Source organism: Thunnus albacares, chromosome 2 (assembly GCF_914725855.1).
Source record: "Thunnus albacares chromosome 2, fThuAlb1.1, whole genome shotgun sequence".
Taxonomy (NCBI): domain Eukaryota; kingdom Metazoa; phylum Chordata; class Actinopteri; order Scombriformes; family Scombridae; genus Thunnus; species Thunnus albacares.
Window position 1 is genome coordinate 29,748,331 of NC_058107.1, and position 23,353 is coordinate 29,771,683.

The 23,353-nt window shown below is 39.5% G+C and overlaps 1 protein-coding gene across 1 annotated transcript; it reads right to left on the reverse strand.

Moving 5' to 3' along the window:
* Nucleotides 1–211: 211 nt before the first annotated feature.
* On the reverse strand, nt 212–21,382 carry gldc (glycine dehydrogenase (decarboxylating)). The gene is made up of 25 exons (XM_044329525.1): nt 20,679–21,382; nt 20,405–20,483; nt 17,446–17,581; nt 16,841–17,005; nt 16,289–16,366; nt 15,936–16,083; nt 15,096–15,292; nt 14,862–14,958; nt 14,287–14,392; nt 13,944–14,083; nt 12,513–12,593; nt 12,176–12,273; nt 10,867–10,951; nt 10,713–10,754; nt 10,453–10,595; nt 9,535–9,610; nt 7,400–7,525; nt 6,310–6,459; nt 5,112–5,224; nt 4,829–4,970; nt 3,877–3,988; nt 3,625–3,720; nt 3,361–3,533; nt 3,156–3,236; nt 212–1,408 (listed from the first exon to the last, which is right to left on the reverse strand). The coding sequence occupies exons 1-25, from the start codon at nt 20,976–20,978 to the stop codon at nt 1,271–1,273; spliced, it is 3,102 nt and encodes a 1,033-aa protein (XP_044185460.1). The 5' UTR covers nt 20,979–21,382; the 3' UTR covers nt 212–1,270.
* Between the last annotated feature and the right edge of the window lie 1,971 nt (nt 21,383–23,353).

The window sequence follows — 23,353 nt, forward strand, 5'->3', positions numbered from 1 at the left end:
AGGAAAATGTGAAAAATGCCCGTCACAATTTCCCAAAGCTCAAGTTAATGCCATAAAATCGCTTCTTTTGTTCAACAAACAGTCCAAAATCCGTATGTATATATAAACCCTATATATAGTTTTGCATTACATAAGACAAAAGCAGCAAATCCTCACAACTGAGAACTAGTGGGAACTAGAATGTTGTATGTGGGATGTTTGCTTTAAAAAAAAAAATACAAACGATTGAAATAGTTGACAATTTTTATCCCTTGATGGACGAATTGTTTCAGCTCAAGTCATTAGAAAGTAAACATCTGGTGATCTTGGTGTTCCACTCGTCACCACCAGGCGGCAGTGTTGCCTGAAATATGAAAACTTAAAATCCCAAACTGTACTTATTGATACACAACATGAACTCACTTAAAGACAAAAATGTTTAATACAGACTTTTTTTTTCTCTACAGACAAAACACTTTAGATTAGAAAATATTTCATTTAAAATTAACATTAAGACTATCTATGTGGTCAACAAATGTCACAACACATTAAAACATTTTCATACAATAGATGCATATTAACAAAAGCCTACAAGAGAACTAACTGCTATGTTTTGTCAGGTATTTTGAGAAAAAAACAAAAACAAAAGGCAGCTATTTTACAAAACAGAATAGAGGCACCAAGGGTATTTTTTATAGATGTTGGAAGTCAAAAAGTATAGAAGAAGTAGCTGTAATCAGCTCAAAGTACAGTGTGTTATGGAGCGGCCTCAGTGTCGAAGGGTGCACTTATTAAAAGCAAAAGTTGCACCTTTGGTCCATTTGGAAGAGTTCGAGTAGGAAAAACCTCAAAGGGTTTGATCAGACAGAGGCCTGGTCCCAATGTCCGCCTCAAAGACTCGGACATCTGTTCATGATGAGGCAGCAAGAGTTCAATCAGGGCTGTCCTGTGAAACCAGTGAGCGCTTGACGATTCCTAAATTTAGGCACACATTCAGCAACACTTCAGGGAATTAACCACAGTTCGCTAATGTTAAAAACATGGATGACCGGGGAAATCTGAAATCCCTATTATACCGGAAAAGTGAGCAACAATCACTCAGTTTTATTAAACTACATCTGAAAAATCGAACATTGCTTCTGCTCCAGCGAACATGATTTCACAGTAGCCCTCTGAGTCCTTGCAGCCTCCTGCGCTCGCATTTTCTCTGAGCAGACGGGTGTTTTAAAGTCAGTGAGGGTTCACCGCTTTAAGCTTAGGCCAGACAATGGGACCGGGCCGCAAAGAGCATCTATGAGGAGGCTCTCTCCTCGTACGGAGACTCGTAGACCTCCATGGGTGGGCAGGTGCACACCAGGTGCTGGTCGCCATAGATGTCGTCGATTCTGGAGATGGTCGGCCAGAATTTGGTCTCGGGCCTGATGAAGGGCTGTAAAGGACAGAAGAGGGGAAAAATGAGAGAAAGAAGTCACAGGGACTTAATGACGAAATGCAAACGTTACAAAGTGATTTACTGAAAGGCTTTAAAACGGGGTTCAGTAAGTATCAGGTATCAGAAGTGGTTCCATAACAATCCTTTAAAGTCTGCTGTGAAGGAATCTGATTGTCTTAAATTCCTAGTTCACCCAAATTACAAAACAAAGAACTCTAGTTCTAGTTTTTGGTTATTACACAGAAAAATTTCTCTCCAGAAAGCATCCCTGTTACTCTGGATAATCCACAGTGAGGTCTGTGGATCATCCAGAGTAACAGACACCCTCTGAAAAGAAATGTTAACTTTAAAAATATAAGATTTAAATTCTGTGAACATCAAACAAAATTCAGTTCACCACCTCAGACAGGTATCACAAACAAATAACACCAAAACTATCTGCGTGAGTTGAGGTAACTGAGAATGTGTGTTTGTAATTTGGGTTGAATGACCCTGAAAGATCCTTTCATGTGATTCAATGTGTCAAAAAATACAATAACTTCATTTGTTACAAGGTCGTGATTGTGTGAATGTTCAACCATAGCCACTCAGCAGGTTCTGCTGTGAGATCATAACAGTCACAGGAACGAAAAGTTGGTTCTAAAAGGCTGGTTAGAAATGTGGAACAAAAAAGACCTGGTCCAGGTTTTACCTACCTAAGGTCATAAGGTACTAAAAAGGGCAAAGTTTTCCTCTAAAAAACACTTAAGTGGACTTTTAAAGAACAGAAATGATGGTAAAGTCACTTAAAAATACTGTTGGTATTTGAGTAACTCACATTCAGTTCTGACTCGCCGCCTACATCCCAAATTACATCAAACCTCTTCAAAGTCTGATGTTGCTACTGTGAAAGCTTGATCATGGTCTTTGTGAGTGGAGAGTATAAAGCTGCTGATGTTTCTCACTGATAATTTATCCCATGATCCTACTGACAGATACTGCTTGTGTTGCCGAAGCTACTCTGGAGTAACACTTGCTAAAAATTACAGTATGTTTTGGGACTAACTTTTTTATTTTAATGAAATTATATATTTAGATTTCTTTCATTAGTAGAAACAAATGTACAATTAACAATGTGGAGAGGTCTTAAAGAAATGAGATGGGCCAACATGTGTTGGTTTTGATATTTAATATTTTGGAAGTAATAGTGCTACAACTAACAAACTGTTTTCATTGTTGATTAATCTGCAGATTATGGTCTCGATCATTTTGTCTTAAATTGTCAGAAAATAGTGAAAAATGCCTGTTTCTTAGAGCTCATTGTGATGTTTCCAAATGTCTTGTTTTGTCTGATCAACAGTAGAAAACAAAGATATTCAGTTTACTGACATGTATGATACAGAAAAGAAGCTGCAACCAGCAGATTTGTCCCTTTTGCTTAAAATGACTCAAACAATTATCAAAATAGTTGCTGATGAATTTTCTATCAATAAATTAATCAGCAAATTGTTGCAGCTCTAGACTACAGTTATAATATATTGTGATAGCCTTATCCATTATTTTTTACCCTTTATATTTTTCCCCCCTCCCCTGAGGTTGTAACAGGAATAAAAAAAAAAAAAAAAAAAAACTGTCCAGTGTTGTTGCAATTGGCTCTTGTAGCCACTAGAGGGCAACAAAGACTGTACATTTCTTTAAAGTATCGCCAGCACGTTGTAAAAGTTACAGTGTGTACTGTTGAAGTCAGAGTGATCAGGACACTCACCAGGGGGAAAGCTGCAAACTCTCTGGAGTAGGGTCTGTCCCAGGTGGAGGAGGAGATGCAGGCCAGAGAGTGAGGGGCCATCTGACACACAAACACATGAAGACCTCATGTCAGCATATTCGCAACAGCTTAATATCGGTCTGTAAAACATCATTTCATCTCATACAAATACATTTAAAGTGGACAAATGAAGCCAGTGGCATACCTTCAGCGGGTTGACACGGGAGTCCATCCGTCCCGCCTCGATGTCTGCGATCTCCTGTCGGATGCCGAGCAGGGCGTCACAGAACCGGTCCATCTCAGCCTTGTCCTCCGACTCCGTGGGCTCGATCATGAGTGTTCCAGCCACGGGCCATGACATTGTGGGTGCATGGAAACCTGGACACCAGCACAAAAACAACACACACTGAGCAACACATACAGTATATTTTGTATTACAAATAAGGAAGAACGTGAATGTTCAACCAACCGTAATCTTGCAGCCTCTTGGCCACATCCACAGCCTCAATATTGGCCGTCTTCTTGAATGGCCTCACGTCCAGAATGAACTCGTGCGCTACGAAACCTGTTTAGACAAACACGAGAACATCAGGGACAACATTTTTAATTTGATATGAGCTGATTAGAAGCATTAAGTCTTTGCAAATTGATTACAGACATCCCGAGATGTGTGCAAAAACATCAACATACATCAATATAAATTATGCTTTCAGTGTCTTACCTTTCCTGCCTTTGAAGAGGATCTTATAGTGACCTTCCAGCCTCTTGGCCATGTAGTTGGCATTGAGGATGGCCACCTCTGTAGCGTGAAGCAGTCCCTTTGATCCCATCATCTAAACACCAAGAAAGGAGTGATGTGAAGCATCATTTCCACAAGTCAAATCAATTTGCTAACACAGATGGATTTAATATATTAATGGAAATTATAATTATTTATGTAAGGATTCAGACCAGTCATTGAATAATCTTTTTTATTCTGTAGACAAACATCTAGTTTATTTCTTTGACTCCCAACTGATGACAAAGTTTTTTCCAAAATGTGCATGTGATACTTAAAAAAAAGTTTCACTTTTAAATCTTTGTGCGGATATAGACAATGACAATGAGGTCACGTCTTCAACTTTCTCAGTTATCAAGGTCAAAAAAGACATGTAAAACAATTTAAAAGCAACTGGATTTATCTCTTTCAGTGTTAAAGACTTGTGGTGAAGAAAAGTGGATGTCATAAGGTGCATTTCTCTTTAAAACTTGCGCAAAATGTGCACTTTGCATCCCTTAGGTGCAACTCCTTCCTGATAAACAGAAGATAAAACGTCATGATATCGACACTTATTAGCTACTTTTTTTTCTACTTTATTAGCTACTCACACTTTAGTTCATGTGGCTGACATGAAATTCACATGATGAGCAGGTGACTTTAACGACGAGGTTTAAGTGTCTGAAAACTTCCCACCAGCCCAAAACAGCAGTTGCCTTCGACTTATAAACTCTAGAGAAATCTTTTCCACCTTACACTGTCAGTGTGCTTTTGCTTCAGAATTACACTAAAAACTTTGTTCTTATGTCTTTCTCAACATTTTTCACAAAGTTTGAGAAAGATTTGGTATCAGAGCACTGATATGTCGTCTTGTCAAGATAACAGAATGTGAACATGGCTGATGATCTGTGCTGACCTTGATGTAGGCCCAGGAGATTGGCAGGATGGCGCTGGAGCCCCAGGGGGCGGCGCTGATGGTGCCGAGCGAGCTGCTGGCGTTGACCGACTGCATGGGAACCACCGGGTGGCTCGGCAGGAAGGGGGCAAGGTGGGCTTTCCTGATGAAGAGCAGATGAAAACATACTCAAATTCAACTAATCTTGGAGACATTAGTTCATTTAAAGGAATACAGGATTTGGGAAACTAATTTGACATTTTTTCCCACATCTAGTGAGTGTGCCATTTATACTCTGACTTACACTCCGATCGGCCCCATGCCGGGTCCTCCTCCACCATGAGGGATGCAGAAGGTCTTGTGCAGGTTGAGATGAGACACGTCAGAGCCGTAATCCCCAGGACGACACAAACCCACCTGGAGGACAGCGTGAAGAAGGAAAATGAACGATCTGAAGGCCACAGTGGCTGGCGAATTGCTGAATTCACCTGGAGTATTTACCACTTTTCCCACATTTATAACTTATATTACTGAATGGAAAAGAGTAAAACTGAGTAATTAGACAGAAACTAGTCTCAGTTCAAATTTGCAGTCATGTGGCAGTCAGTCTACGGAGTGTAGAGTAAGTAAAGTGTAAAATAAATAAATGGTTTTATTGATTTAACTCAAGACACACAGATGGGGATATTGCGAACATGTGAACAAACAGCAGTTATCAACCAACATTATCATAAATTTGGAGTTGTGTTTCTGTTCACCTGATGAATGTAATTCTAATATTCATTTTCCTTTAGCTCAAACCATTTAGCTGCTACATGCTCCACTATGTTCACCAGCAAGTCGCTAACTGTCTGTTTGCCGTTTGGTGCTGAGCAGACAGTGCACTGTGAGGTTTTGAGAGCTTTTATTACTGAAAACAGCTGCCTGCTGCAGCCAAAAACAACACTACAAGAGTGGTGAGAGAGTGAACCAAAACAGTTGCAGCTGGACAGATCAACAATGAGATGAAACTCAGCAGAGAGGAGCTAAGAGGACATTACACATTGTCATTTGATGCAGTTATTATAAAAATATCAATTAAAGCTGCTTTAAGCATGCAACTCTTCCTTTAACCGTCTCACAAAGTTAAAATCTGATTACACTACAGCACTGCATTTTTCTTGACCTTTTTCTCAACTTTATTGTGGTCGTTTTACTAGAAATACCTCAAATACAGAGTCTACTTGAATCATATGACTGGCTACTGGGAGTAAAAGAAGTTTGCATCTTAAAAGTCAGAGGGGGGCAGGGTCTGTAAGTCTGTCAGGGATTGGTGGAAGGAGTGTTGCGATCATCTGCATATTATAGAGATCGAAGGTTATCTATTTACAGCCTGATAACACACAGCTATAAACCTTTAGCCTATTAGTCTTCGGTTTCACAAGTAATTACATATTTTACTTGCCGTGAACTGTATTTTACTTTTTTTAATTTGCTTTGTTGCCATGTTACACTGCACTCACTTGGGCGTTCATGTTGGCTCCATCCAGGTAAACCTGGCCACCGTTCTGGTGAATAAGCTCACATACGTCTCCGATTTGCTCTTCAAACACACCAAAGGTGGAGGGGTAGGTGATCATCATGGCCGCCAGACTCGCCTTGTGTTTATCCACCTGTAAGAGAGCGCAGGTTTCGGAACCAAATAATTATTAGAAATTAAAAAGGCGGGCTTTAGTATACTGAAAATAATTTGACCTGTAACTTCTAATCACCACTCAAGGGTTGTTCATTTTTGCTTGAATTCAAAGCCGCCTTTTATGAGCTCCTTAAATTTCATGATCAAACAGCCGACAAACCAGCAGAAAATTATAATAATGTAATAAATAATGCAGTTTAACACTGTCCAACATGTGTTTCGTTCATGATCAATGACAAAGTTATATAATCAGTTATTGTGAGTCCCTTTTACATGCAGAAAATTCAGACTGTACCACTCTTTGGGATAACATTGTGCACCAGACAGCCAATCAACAACTCACATCAACCTTTAAGGACCAGTGTGTAGGATTAAGTGGCATCCAGCAGTGAGGTTGCAGATTGCGACTAAATGAATACACCTCCCCTTACTCTCCCCTTCCAAGTGTGTAGGAGAATGTACGGTGGCCACAAAACTCGCGAAAAATGCAAAAGGCCCTCTCTAGAACCAGTGTTTGGTTTGTCCATTGTGAGCTACTGTAGAAACATGGTGGTACAATATGGCGGGCTCTATAGAAGAGGACCTGCTCCCTATGTAGATATAAAGGGCTCATTCTAAAAAGGTAATTATACACTAATTAAAATATACTCATAAATATTATATTCCAATTCTGCTAAGTCCGTTCCGCTAGATGCCACTAAATCTTGCACACTGGTCCTTTAAGAGTTAATGCTGATGAGAGGTAATTTGACACTCAGACACATAATAAATAACTACATAATTGTGGACTACACATTAAATCCTCTCAAACAGTTACTAGGAAATGTGACAGGTGACCTTTGTTGCTTTATCTGCCAGACAAATTTCATTTCTCCTATACTGTATATCCCTCTTCTAACCCCTATACTAATTCTTACCAGAGCCTTGAGGTGTGCCAGGTCGATGTTGCCGTCTTTGTCCACTTCCACCACCTGCACCTTCATGCCGGCCATCTGAGCACTGGCTGGGTTGGTGCCGTGGGCTGACTTGGGGATCAAACAGACCTGGAGCAGAGAGAAATATCATTGCAGCAGGACAGACGTACACAGAGCACCAGTTCATTTGAATATCAAGAAGAAGTGATACTGATGCAAATTATGATTTTATTCTGTTATGTAGCCGTAATGAAAAGAAATACTTCAATTGAGGCTGTGACTGTAAATTCTGGTTATCCTGGAAAAGCAGCACTTATTATTAGGGAAAGAAAAGCCAAAGTGGGGATGAAATGAGGTTGAAACCAACAAGTTTTCAACTAAAAAAGATAAATATTTTATATATATTCCTTTTCGTGAGTGATTTTGAAACCTCAACAACCCTGTGTTGTTTAAACAGAGCATGTAAAGAAAGTCATTTAAGGATATTTTAAGGCTGAGTCAACAGCTAACATTGAACACAACAGCCTCAATTTTCTGAAGTTAATACCACATAAACTGCTATTTTAAAAAAAGGTAGAATAAATCATATCAACATACAAAAATCTAAGTTGATATACTGTATGAGCTTGGTCTGTGTGTGGAAATGCTGTAGATCTTTTAGGGTGAATTTTGATCCGGTCAACACCCACTATTGCAACTAATGTGTAACCTGCCTGCAGGTCACTAATTGATTTTATCCCTTATTAGGGTGACACTTCTGGCATTTTGCAACTTAGTCACACAAGGAAACTGGGGCACTTAGACCTGTGGGTTGGGTAACATTGACAAATGACTGACTGGGAAAACACTGACAACTGCAAGTCAGTGGTGTGACGGGCTCAGCAGTGTCTTAAAACCTCCAAATATGGAATCTTGGAAGCAGGTAATCTATGGTGGGGGCGCAGTGTTTTCAGCCCCTTTGTTTGCACAAACGGTTGTCAGTTTGGACTTCGACTGTTTCAAGGGATCAGGCCACTATCTAAGATGTGCTTATGAGGGAGCCATTAAAAAACAAAGGCCAAATTATAGTAGAGGAAAAAAATACTTGAGTCAGCCTTTCTTTAATCTGAGCCAGTGTCTTATCTCGCCTCGTCCTTGAGCCAATGACAATCAGCACGTCCAGGATAGTGAAGAAATTTCTAACCAGGATGCCTGAAACATGTTAATCTGAGAACAATAAACCTCACTGTTACAGTAGGAACTCAGATTGAGCTGAGAGGACTTAACACTCTGCGGCTTATGTACTAATGCTTTATTAACCTCTGTTTGATTATGCTGACTGAAAGTCTACTGACAAACTACTGGTAATAAATCATCCATACTCGTCAGCCATAAAACTGATACGTCTAAGAATAGCAACTCATTGTTAATTGGGTTTGTGAAAGAATACAAAAAGAGGCTGAAGCTTCATATATTTTCATTTCTCTTGAGCTTCACTGTGGCTGTTAATCTTCTCTTTTGGCAGATTGTAATGCAGAAAATCAGGCTTTAATCATATTTCCTCTAAATTGCTGAGGCTAAGCGAATAAGGCTTTGGAGACAGCAGCTTATTCAATCAATTATCCTTGAGGGTAACAATTTAGAATTTATAAAGGAATATACTAACATTTAATAAATGGTTTACCACTATTTATTATAAGCAGATATAAAGAACATTTTTAAAGCTGCGACGATTGGTCGAGCGACAGAAAATTAAATCGTCATTTTTTTGCTCAAATTCTCCGACTCAAGCCTCTCAAATGTGAATATTTTCAAGTTTATGTGATTTATGTGAGAGTAAACTTAATATCTTTGGGTTGTGGACTGTTGGTCGGGACAAAATAAGATATTTGGGCTTTGGGAAACAGTGAACAACATAATTCATGCCCACAGAATTCATAGTTGTTGACAAATAACATTTATATCTGCTAACAGTTACATTATAATGTGTTATAAACCACTTAACTGTTTATATACTGCTTACTAATGCTAAATAGGAGGACTTTAAACAAAGTGTTACCGAGGGTCACAGGATCAAGATAAAAGCCTGCAGTGTAATTAAGTCTTATTAACTTCGATATAACACTAATCCACACTGACTTCAGTCCAATTAGACTTACACTTCTGGAGCTCTCTCCCTTTGAGTTCAGGTAGGCTTTTATGGCTGCCAGGCCAGCGTATTCTCCCTGAGCACCACTGGAAAACAAGGCAAACACACCATGGTCATGTACCACACACACACACACACACACACACATCATTACCTCAGGACAGTTCAAAGACCAGTGTGCAGACGTTACCAAAAGGGGAGTGAAAGATGGGAGGAAAAGCTAGCTGTACGATAACTCTCCTGGCCAATGTAGCATGGTGTACTATTCATAAACCCTCAGCTGCTGATAAGTGGTGATAGACCGCTCAGGTGGGTGTGTGTGTTTTATCAATTGAAAACTGAAATCATGTAGATTCTAGACTAATGGATACTGACTAAAGTCTGAAACCAAATACAAAGTCCCAGACACAAAAGGTAAATGCCAAGTGCTGGTTTCTTACTTCAACTAAAAGGTCTTGTTTCCTTGTTTCTACCCTTCAGTACTGTTACTTAATCAAACTAAGAATATATACATAATAACTGATGAATGGTGATAAATTTGTAGATAATGCATCATTTAAATATCACATTTATCACCATTATTTAGCCAGTTTTAAAGTTAAAACAGCTCCCATACCAGTAAAAATCATGTTTGATAGAGTAGAATAGAAGATGAAGATTATTCTCATTTAAGACATTAAAAATTAGACAATTATTAAGAAAAGGGTAAAATTTTCTTTTCTGACCAAATGTTTTTGGTAATAAATGCCTTAAATTTCTCTAACAATGACTTTTTGTAGCTTCAAGGCTACTTTAGAACAGCTTGTCAAAGGGCAAATTAAATTAATTAAAACAGATAAGCATCACTTTATTTCATGCCGTGTGGCAGAGTTTAGGTGCTTGGATCCTGGAGTATGTAAGTTTTGTGCTGCGACAAACAATGACTCACCTGTTGGGCTGGAAGGAGATCTTGTCATAGCCCGTCACCTCACAGAGGTCCCTCTCCAGCTGTCTGAAGAGCTTCTGGTAGCCCTCTGCCTGATCCAGAGGCACAAAAGGGTGGATGTTGGAAAACTCCCTCCAGGTGATGGGCTAAAGAAGGGAAAACAGGGAAAATTCAACTTTCCAAAACAACTTTAGACATCCTAAAAACTTGTATAATTTGTTATAAAAGATCTGAGTTTTAGTCAGATCTATTCAGTGACTCACCATGAGCTCTGAAGAACTATTTAGCTTCATGGTGCAGGAGCCCTGAAGAAAAAAAACAACATTTTACCACCACATTCACTCCCACGTTTGACGTGACAGGAAATTCAATTGTTTGCGGTTCTGAACATGCTGTTTGACTTCAGGTAGGACTCACCAGCGGGATCATGCTGTGCACCAGGGAGATGTCCTTGTTCTCCAGGCGCTTCATGTATCGCACGATGTTGGTCTCAGAGTGGTAGCTGGAGACAAGGACGATCAGAGAATGGTGTTTGACTGAGTTACAAAGCTCTGACTCAAATATCACAAAATTAAAGCAAAGTTAACACCAGTGGCATGTTTATTAAGTGTATTAGTAGAAAGGTTGACTGTGCATCTTTTCAAGTATGTCTCAGTGATAATGTCAGAGAACAAACTGGGGACTTAGACATTAGAGGCCCTGATATCAGACTGCCTTTGTGGCGCTAATAAAGATAATATGCACCAGTTTCAGCAGCCAACAGAGAGGCATGAGTTAAAATGGTTAAAACACTAAAAACTTAGTGTATCAGGACAACATGTTTCTTTTATATTATAAATCAAGTGAGCACTTTGAGGATTCCCAGTAACCGAGTACTGAAATGCTTTGAAATAAATATGCCTCTTTGTTATGGCACAAACAAAACAGACTAAATACTAGCAGGGTGCAAGTGCAGAGGGGCTTTATATCAGATAATTAGTATTTAAAAAAGTATGTACACCCAGTCGAACGATCTGGCTTTTCCACAACCAACTGAGTTCAACGTTGGGGTTCAACAGGGTTACACCTTTTCAGCCAATAAAGACCTAGTGTGGAGTAACTCTCCAAGTATCTGATTAACATTTTTGTCTGCTATGTAATGTAGTGATTATAAAAGTAATAAAACAGCTTCATCAGTGGCATGTTATGCAAGAGAAGCTGTGGTAGTCATCGACATTTCATAACTGCAATAACACAACCGCCTGTGCAATATCATTAAAAAAGTGCTATGTGCCAAATAAAAAAAAAAAAAATTAAAAAAAAAAAAAAAGAGTACTCCACCAATTTAGCATTGCACTCCTATGACATTGTCACACTCATGATGAACAGTAAATTAAAAAAAATTGAAATTGATGCAGCAGAACTAGAGATTTTGACTTTTTTTATTCCACGCATCCCTCGTCCTTATCAAAACCTGGCGCCTAAATTACCCAGAGTGCAACTAGACTTTATTCACTCTGCAGGCTACAGATGTCTGGTAACTTCACTTCTTTCTAACTCCACACCATCTGATTTTTTTTCCCCATTTTCAGACTTGCAGTCTTCAGCTTCAACTTCCACTGTTTATCAGATTTCACACAGCTTTATACATCTTTTTCCACACATGCAGTAGCACTCCCCATCACCTGTAAACAGACTTTGATGTGTAAAAATCAGTGGTTTTCCTGTTTAAATGAGAACTACCAACCTGTTGAAGACCTGGTGTGTGAGGTACTTGCTCGTCCTCTTGAATGGACTTCCCATGATCCCTTTCACCCGTTCGCCCATCTTTTCAGCAATCAGCTCCTGGAAAAATGTATCATTTAAAATTAAAGCAGGTGGTGCTTTACTTTTAACCCTCCTCTAAAAATAATATAGAGAAATACTACGCAACCTCAAAACAAAGAAATAAATGAAATTACAAATAAATTATGACACCTGAGAAGTAAAAAAAAATGGCAGCATAAGTAATCAGTAGACAGAATAATGAGGCACAAAGACGTAAGACGTGACGACTGAGCTGAAAATGTTAACCATCAACTTACAGCTGAGGATTCACATCCAAAGACCCAAAGCAAGTCATCCAAGTCCCTCTCAGTCACAGTCTCATCCAGAGAGATACCCAACTGTTGAAAAAGAAGCAGAGATAAAGTTTTATTCAAACACAGAAACAGAAAAGACAAAACATGACAAAAACACTGAAAGGTAAAATAAAAGTCAAGAATTTAAATTTATTTACAGAGTGACCAGGATTGAAAAATGCTATAATACGTACAGTAACTACAAAAATTAGGTGCATCTAAGTCTCCTCGGTTCTTGTTTTTCTGCAACGTGTTCTTTTCTGGCGCTGCCCTATCCCATTTATCCATATGTAAAAATAGGATTGTAGATTAAGCCAAGTTAATAGAATATTTGGATATTTCTGAAAATTACTTTCATATGATTGAGACCAATGATTTCTTACCACAGGACTCAATAGCCTCTTACTTGATGGAAAGCATCCACCTCACATTTTGCTTAGAAAGCGATCGAAGAGAGAGAGAGAAGTCGACGGCACTCTGGATGTTTGGGCCGTAAATTAGTTTTTATCTGCCAAGTCTGTCAAAGTTCTCACGACACAAGTTCCTGTTAATAAAGATTGTCCTTTGTAGATTTTTTAAAAAGGGAGCGTATCAGTTAATTTTGTATGTTTTGGCCTTTTATCTGATGAAATCTTAATAGATTATTAATTAAATAAACAATTAAACATATAAATATGCAGTGATGTGCAAGAATACAGTTAAATAAATTAGAGGTGCATCGATCAGTCTTATTTCAAGAATAAAAAATCCCCAAACCAGGAGAATCAGCTTCTCAAATTTGAGAATTTGCTGTTTTTCTTACATTATAATAAATGAATATTTTTGGATTTTAGACTGCTGATCAGACAAAACAAGACATTTAATAATGTCCTCTAGTATATTGTAATGGCCATTTTTCACTGTTTTCTGATGATTTATAGACCAAACGATTAGTTGATTAATCGAGATATGGCAGATATGTCTTACTAGTAGACAATTAAGCAAAGAGAAAACACAGTTTTAGTACTTTTAGAGCATGATGAGCAAGTGAGCTATAATTATCACAGAAGTTAAACTTTTTATGTCATATATTTTTTAACTCTTAATTTCTATGTTTTTAATCGTTCCTAGTTAGCAATGTCATTTTTTATTTCCTTGTAATCTCTTTGTAGCAGATGTTCCTGTGCTTACCAGACATGTTGACAAAGCTCTAATGTGAATGATTGTGTGGTTGAGCTCGATAGTGTCATTGCACTGTAATTTAGTGGTGAGGTTTCATGTTCTTGTATTAATTACCCTCCAGTGCTGCAACAACGCAAAACACTTTTGTTTTGGATTCCAATCATGATCCTCTTGTCAATGAAAGCTCACTAAACCACCACTGTAGTGCTTTCCAGGAACAAAACCAGTTCTCACCACTCCCTCAGTGTAGACTCTCAGGTTTATCTGCCTCTGCACGGCTCTCTCCAAGATGTCTTTGGCCGCTACGCTACAGTTGATTTTCAGAGTGTCGAAGAACATCTCGCTGTGCAGCCTGTGTCCTGCTCTCTTCAGACCTGAAACAAAGTGAGGTGCAAATGATTATTTATTCAATCATTTATTCAGCTATCCATCTATCAAATGATGGATCTCACCACAAATTTCTGGCACTCCCAAAGGAGAACTGATTGAAATTAAGCATGCACAAAATCTGTGAAGATGGCTACTTTCAGGGATTTATCCTGATGGTATATTTTAAGTCAAAAACAACAAAATTTACCTTCGGCAAGGATCAGAGCAGCATTGTGCGTCCTCTCAGCGATGTGTTTGAGTCCTTGGGGACCGTGATACAGTGCATACATAGCAGCCATGTTGGCCAGCAGAGCCTAGAAGTCGGAGGTAAGATGACAGAATATGAAAAAGAATCAATTAGGCAACAGGAGAAAAAAAACACATAATGAAAATAATGCAAATTTCTGCTAAAAAGGCTGTAGCAGCCATTTGTCAAACTAAGAATTTGAAACAAACTTAAAATCAAAAGGCCACTGATGCACCACAAAGATATTTCAGGCAACAGGTCCATTGTCTTTACCATGGCTTTGCTTTTTCTTTTGGGTTATTAAACCATGGCAAGCAAGAAAATGATAGAACAAAGAAATTATGGCTCCTGCTGCCTCTCTCTCTTTTCATTTATTGTGTCCATTTTGTTAATTTTGTCCCTCTATCCCGTCTTACTAATTAAATGTCATTATGGAGGCCCTTGGGGTATATTCTGAATCACACACACACACAATCTAGTATATCTTTCCTCCTTTTTTGTTATTTCCACATATAAACGAATGAGCCTGGTTGTACCTGAGCAGTGCAGATGTTGCTGGTTGCTTTGTCTCTGCGGATGTGCTGCTCTCTGGTCTGCAGTGCAAGCCGATACACTTCTTTACCAGCGGCGTCCCTGAAATGTAAATACAGCTTTCTGAGTTCTATAAAGAGGCTTCTAAGTTCCTACTTTCAATATAAAGATCTGTCATTTCACACTGAACTCCTCTATCAGGGAAAGAAAATCAGTTTGGGGTATTCTGAGTATCTCACCTGGTGACTCCAACCATTCTGCCAGGCATCATTCGGACCAGGTTGTCTTTAACAGCGAAGAAGGCAGCGTGGGGACCACCGTAGCAGAGAGGAACCCCAAACCTCTGGGAGCTTCCCAGCGCAATATCGACCCCAAACTCTCCAGGGGGACGCAGCACACAGAGAGCCAACAGATCTGTGGCACAGCAAACCAGGGCCTGGACACGGAAAGAAATATATCATAACCAAGTTAATTAACCCTCTTTGCTCGTAGGAAGACTCTTCTGACTAATCTGTAGTGTTTTGTTTTTTTTAGGAATGGCACATTTATGTCAGGGATTTACACTGGTTGTGCCCTTCTGGTGAAATAAGAAGACTTTAACCAAAGATGAAAAGATCATATACGTCCCACTCCTCCATGAAAAGCTGCACAAAGCAAATTCTTCAATGAAAATATACAACTATGTCATCAGCATATACATCAAAGTGAGGCTGCTGTAAAAAGGGGCATCCAATTGCTTCCTTGAGACACCTTGAGGATTAAATTTGGACATTGGATATGGATGCTTCTCCACTAAGAGATGGAGATTAATCAAAACTTGTGTGCAAAATATAACTGTCCAATAAAGAGCAACTGCAGTGAGAGAAAACAGCACTCGCACACTTTAGATCTTATGCTTCTCATCACATTTCTATAATGTCATAACAAAATAGTAAAACAAGCGTGCTGTATGCAGTGTATTACCATCACATGGCATCATTCCTTTTCATTATTTCAAGACGTTACTCTTGCTTTGCCATTTTTAACCACCAACTTGCTTTAGTATTAGTCACACTTTTACTTGTTTTGTGGTCTCTTACCCCTCCCTTGTGTGCGCGGTCTACAAGGGCAGTAAAGTCTTCCACCCTGCCATCAGTGTCTGGATACTGGAAGAGCACACCGCTCACGTCCTTCCCACTGAAGTCCATCTCATGAGGCAGCTTCAGCACCGTTTTTACTCCAATGTAGCTGCAACATAACAGTCAAAGTTCTTGATCTATGTACACATAACGCTACAATGTGGTACTGTGAAACTGTATATAAGCAAACACACCAAGAGTACATGAGAAAAAAACATTTTCTCTGTTTTGGTAGCTTCAGCATGAGTAGCACCTCTTTTGTATTTAGAGAGAAATCACACATTGACGTGTGTGTGTGTGTGTATAGTACATACTTGGCCCTGGTCTGCACCACAGCAATGGTTTGAGGGTGGCAACGTGGGTCAACATAGAAGGTTCTTCTTTTGTTCTGTCTGTGAGAAGTAAACACAAATACCAGGTAAGGACAAAACACTGTAACCCGGGCCTGTCAGGCTAAAATTAAAACAACATCTTCAATTAAACCAAGTCTATTCTTGTCTCATAACACTTTCCTTCTAGCATTACAGGAACATTTTGCTAGATCGTCTATGAAGGATCTTAAACCCTGAATCTTACTGGCCACTTGTAAAATTGGCCACTTAGAAATTGAAGCTTTTTCTCTGCTGTTGTCACTCTAGACATCACATAAACATATATATTTTATGTATTTTAAATGCCTGCATTTGCTCTTCAGTTCTTTCTTGTGGATAAGCCATGGCTTACTGTGTCTAAGTATGAAATACAATAATGATATGAATGAATATGATTAAATGCTATTTTGCAACACACTCTGGCGAGCAAAGATTGTTCTCAAAGTCACTGCTTGTGTTTGTGATCTACAGTACAGTGGGTCAGTGTGTAAACACCTGTGGCAGAGCTGCATGGCCTCAGCGGCGGCCGTTCCCTCATCAAGCAGGGAGGCATTGGCCACAGGCAGGCCAGTGATGTCACCGATCATGGTCTGGTAGTTGAGGAGAGACTCCAGGCGACCCTGAGAGACCTCGGGCTGGTAGGGTGTATACTGAGTCACCCTGAGTGCGAGACATACACAATGAATCAACAGAGGGAATTTGGACGCGAGGACAATAGCACAAAGTTGGTGGTTATTCAAGGAACCGAGACGGGACAGTGGAATGCATTGTAAGTCTCCCCCGACCCAAGAATTTTGGAAACAACATAAGAAAGGATGGTTGATTTGGATTTGGGTGAAAGAAAATTTTGTTCAGCAGAAAGCTGGAGGGAGGCACATCATCAAATCTCACGAGTGAAGTTTCGTTAACCTCAAGGCACAAGGCTTCCTATTACAAGAACATTACTCTGCACTGCGACAATTTAGCTTTAAATGAGTAACCAAACCTTATGAATAAACATCATTAGTTATCTGTGCAGGGATCAGGGATGAAACAAACTCTCAGTGTTCTTTAATTTCCATACGGTTTCTTCTGAGGGAAGGTCACGTGAGGACACTCACCAGCCTGCATTCTCCAGGAGATTACGCTGGATGGGCGGCGGTACTGAGCAGTTGTAGTAGCCCATGCCAATGTAGGACCTCCATACCTTGTTCTCTGATGCAATCTTCTGTAGAGACTCCAGAACCTCATTCTCACCTGTAAAAACATTCAAAGCAAGAATGTAATTTTTGCTAAACAGCGGCCACTGTGTAACAAGTGATTATTACAGGATAATGGTATTGGTTAGTCTCGCGACACCAGACAAAAGGAGATCTCGACCTACCGAAGTCTGTGGATTTCTAAATACACGGTAGATGCCGTGTACACGGCGGCTAACAAACCTACCGTCTTTACATAGTCTCACTTTAATGTGTGATTAAGATTTTGTCTTTTCAGTCTCTGCTTTATTGGGCTGTAGAATAATATAGAATGAAGACAACAGAATTTTGTTTACATCTCTGGTTGTAAAGTTCTTTATGGCAGTATTTAAGTTGCATGATTTTTGTTTCAATGCAATAAAGTACCTTCATTTTTCCAGGTATTTAATTCACAGGATTACCCAAAAATATACTTCCCCTTCTGTTTCTTTGTGAATTTCCACTAATTTCCACTTTTGCACTAAATCACAGTAAAAAGAAAAATTAAATGAACCATGATACATTTTATTTGCCCATACAACATGGTTACAACTACAACTTTTACAAAGTTTACCTTCCAGTCAGACACTGATCAATAAAACTAACAGCGACGGCAGAACAAGAAACACCAAAATATCTGATGAACAGCATCTTGTCTCTCATGTGAGGACCTGGTGTAGCTTTATTATAACTCTAATCAGTGTGGCATGCAATCATTTAGAGCCGCCACGCTCTCCACATTTACTCTTAAAATGATTTGGATTTAAGACTGAGAATGTGCTGTAAGTATATCAATAAAGGAAAGAAAAACGCCTTACAGTCGACGTGAAGATAAGGAAGACAATGCACATATAACACATTTATGTCCGTGTTACAAGCAACCAGAAAGAGGACGACACTCATATGTGTTCTTTCTTGATGGTTAGTTATTTAGCCTCATTCCCCACTGCTGTAAGGGAGCACAGCCAATACACAACCAGCCTCTGAGATTCCTCTGGCCTTCCTGGCTGCCTAGCAACTCCAAGGAATGGACAATACCGCTCGTCTGAACCGAGAGCCCTGACTACTCCTGTTTTCAGAAAAGAAAGGTGGGGAGAGGGACCGTTTGCCCGTACCCAGTATACAAGTGGATATTTACAGCTCCTGTGACGGGAAAAACGTTGCTCATTCAAGCTCCGAGAAGTGTTCGGAGGTGGTGAATCGGCGAAATTCAGCACAAGAAATAAAAATGTAGTATTGTGTTTGTTTGTATCTCTGTGTATGTGTGTGTGTGAGAGTTTGTTTCAGTAGGGAGGATTGCTTTCCCATGGTCCCCGGACTTCTACAGAGCAGCAAAAAAAGCCTGATTCAGAACCATCCAGGAGGTCTATTGTTGGAGAGAGAATCCCTTGCTGGCTTTGCAAACTGAAGCCCTCCAGAGCTGAACAAGCAGAAAAACCAGCACGGCCTCCAGTTTGTTCCTTCAGCATGATTTGTTGCATTATGAAACCTAACAGACTCAGAGGAGGGCGGACCCGACTAAAAACATTACCTGCGGATTAATAACTTCTTTATCTCAACAATAATCTTTCCTAAATGTTGTAGTTTCTAGAACATCTCCCCAAAGTTAAAGCTGACTGTGTTTATGTTTGTAAGGTCAATAAAGAGTCTGCTATAGGGTCATGTCAGCATTTATTTAAGGGGCATAATCACACACTAAACATGTCCCAGCACACCGTACATTAAATATAACATGTACTGACTTTCAGGGGTATTGTGATATGACCATATTGTGTTATAAAATACAAAATCCTGCTTCCCAAATTTATGATTCCAAGCTAAAGGTGATTAAAAACTTAACTGATAAAGTGTAACAGGGTTATTGAACTGAGCATCAATTTTATTATTTACATGTGATTGTGCATGCATTTGGCATCTTATGTACTGATACCAGGGGGGAAAAAAGTGTTATTATTATATTGTGATATTCTTTCTATTTTGCACTTTACGCACCCAAAATAATAACAGCCCCAGTTTAACAAATTAACATAACCCCCCTCCCCGCGCAGAAGATCAATTTGCATATGGAAACACTCATTATTCATCATCATTTATTCAGCTTTGAACAGAGCTTACAACTAACAGAAAAGCATCAGAGAGATTTAATCTTCTACTACAGCCAATTTACTTAATTCACTGCTTTATCTCTTCCACCGTTTGCCGGAAATCCCCTCTGATAAGACCGTCTCATTATTCTAAAAAAACCAACTCGGGAAGACTCTGAAATGCACAAGCACTGCATAGGAGAGAAAAAAAAGAGAAAGAAAAGACCATCCAGGCAGATCCCATGCAAAACATACCCAAGTCACCTTATTAGGAACCCCCTCGGCTGTGATGTAATGTGAACGCTGTAACCAGATTGAACTGGACTTGGGACCGGAGCTCAAGGCTTTAACTTTACACTCCAGTTGCCATCCTATGAGCATCAGGCTTCCCAACAGGAGATTGGTGCCGCTCGCCGAGTTTCGCAAAAACAACTCCAAATATGTTCAAAGGAAGACTTAACGGCGGAGAGAGCGCTCCGCGGCGCACAATAGAGGTGCAACCTACATTTCAGCCACTCACTTGGCTTCATTTTATGCCTGTTTAATGTGGGAAAGAAAAAGAGCAGGAGACGACTGGGATTTTTCTTTTTTTTAAAAAAAAAAGCCTCAATTTGGTGGTATAATTTACCATTTTAAATCGGGGTTGGCACAATGGCATCGAGGTAAAATGCAGCTTTTTTTTTTTAGTGGAAGGATGTAAATGTCACACAAAGAGGTTATTAGAGCAATAAAATATTATGATATAAGGCAAAACTTACAGACTGGATCATCCATTTTCATACTCCGCTGCATACGGATGGAGGATGGAACTGTGTTTTCGATCAACTGGTCGATCGACTGGAGAGAAAAAAAAAGATTTATAGATATATAAAAGCGCGCAAAATATGCATATGAACACAAGATAACATAAATATGCTGCTCAAAGATTTGATCTCAAGCTGAAACTAGGTTTGATGCTAAAAAAAAAAAAAAAAAAAAAGAAAAAAAGAAAGCATGTTTTTGCGCCTAAACTATTGTTGGATGAAATCTTACCTCGAGTCCCAGAGCATCCAGCATTTCTCTCTTCTCCCTCTCACCTGGACCAATGTGCCTCTCTGCAAAGTCATCATGTCTGGGTAATATTCTCTCGATCTGTCTGGAGGTGGCGGCTGCAGACGTCCTCAGACCCCGGGTTGCTGCTGCTGCTGAGGGGGTCAGGGATGCCCCGCTGTTTCGGATCCTGCACTGAAGTTTCCAAACCACGCGGCTCTTGTCACTCAGACGCCTGCACGGTGCGCTGGGACTCACCGACTTGGCCAGGAAGATCCCCCAGGATTTGGCGCAGCTCTGCATCTCTAAATCACTTCTCAAGACAAGTCCGCAGAAACCGGGTGAAGCCTCTTTTTTTTTTTTTTTAAACCTCCCCTCGCTCAGCAAGAGTTTCCCCCCACTGATGCGGATGCGATCCCTGCAGGTGACTCTGCCAACTCCTTCAAACTGCAGAGTTTATACAACTGCACAGTTGCACAAGAGCGAGCCAATCAGGGCGGAGATGCTGCGTGACGCAGTGACGAGCCCCGGTCAAACAGCTGCTTAACTTTCTCACGTGCCCACCGACCACCGACAGAGGATAGGAAAGGAAATACAGATGTATCACTCTGGAGATATATTTCAGGAGCAAGGCTCAATTTCAAAGTCCGCCCTGAACACTGAGCTCTCACAGACTTTAATGACAGACAAGATCTGCTCAGAGATAATGTGTGAGTGCAAGAGGGTAAAATGCTGTCTAACAATTAAGCTCAGGCATTTACCTACATATATACCCAATAAAGTGATATAGTTTAATTAACTAGAGTGATAGGGTGCAAAACAGTAATGTACTGGATAAAAACTTGTCTTGAAATCATTATAATGCCATCATAACGACAAACCAGTGACACGCTGGTGAGTCATGTAGGTGCAAGTGAACTCGTTTTTACTTGCTACTTCCGTTATTTATACTCCATTTTAAAATTGCAAAGCCATGACTAACATAAAGGGATTAAAAGAGGCCAACGGTTGATTTCAAAGGAGACCTGCCCCTTGCAGAATTATCTGGAAAACACATCAGAGTCAGTCAGTCAACATGAGGACAAACCGCATTTCAAAAATGCATCATGGGTGATCTGATTGTGTGTAGGCAGCACTGGATGCGGGTATCAAGATGCATTTTAGGATCAACACAGTTCAGGGAGGCATGTGTCCAAACACTGAGCGGCTACAGAGGGAACACTAACGTATCCATAGCTGCACTGATGGACTGTGTATTTAACATTGCAGTGTGTCTATAGTACCAGAAACCTGGTATCAAACTATTACAACGTGGTCTGTATCATGGCAAATGAATTTTATTTTCTCTAGCAGAAGGCAAATGAAGAGCTATTTGCATTTCTGTTTATCTGGTTGCAGTTTTCCCACACAAGATATGAAACTGTCACAAGTTCTGACACATCCGACAAGCATCTGAAGCTCAGATGTGGCCTGAAATACCTGTAAACAGCATATGTCTGAGACGGGGTATTGTTTGTTTGTTTCGTTTTTTTCCCCAAAAAGCAGCTTATTGGGTCATTTGAGAAACCAGGTCAAGACTGAATTTCATGTGCATGTTACTGTGTGTGTGTTACATTCATCATCAGTTCCCCCAAAATTGAACAAAGGCTAATTTAATTGAGCCAAACAGACAGACACTGATAATGTGACAATACATGATGTTTGATAATTGTAACAGTGTTATATAATGTCTGTTGGTGTTAAAGTCCACTTCTGCAGACTGAAATGAAGGCCAGTTTTATTTCTAGCAAAGCATGATTCCTCTTAATAAACATAAATTATCTCCACAGTGGTGCTAAATCCATCGTACTGTTTTTAATACATCAACTTTCAGTTATGAATCCAGCTTTATTATAATATAAGATAGAATAAAATAACACTTGGATTTACACAGTTATTTCATTAATTATCAAGTATTACAAACTCCACCAATCAGCGAGACAGAAACATTACTATTGTGTTGTCACCTGTTCCCCTCTAAGAATCGCCAGCGGCTAAACGAGCTCCAGTTTAATGTATTTTCTTTGTGGGAGTTTGTTCTGGCTGCCGCCACCGCCGTTAACGTTTTGCAGCTGCCTTCAAACGTGAGTCAGTCAGCCATTAAGAATTTAAACCAGGAACATGTTTATACTCGGTGAAATCAGTAACTGAGAGTGGGATTTGATTTACCTTTGATAAAATTGCGTAACACACCTTGAGAGCATCCTGTTTAGATTGACTCATTTATTGCCTTATTATATATTTCGCAATAGATATGTGACGAATACTAAATATACAAGAGTACGTTTGTATTATGATTTAAAAATGAAATTAATATCTTTCTATGCTAAATTTTATTATTTACTAATTATTAAATATTAAAGAATTCATAGGTTGTTCTGTGTTTTAAACTTTCTAAAGCTTTATGCCTTTTGGTGACCCTTGGCACAATCAGATTACCCAACAAGTCAGACCTGCTTAATTTTGATATTTCCTCTTCATGAGGGCAGCTCAAAACATCCCACTACATAATTCTGTCAGGAATAAAATTACAATCATAGTCTCGTGCTGACTTTTTACTGACTGTTTAGTGCACGTTATTAAGCAAGACAGTGTCCATATAATCAGCAATATAAGTTAATATTAAAGTGAAAGTAAAG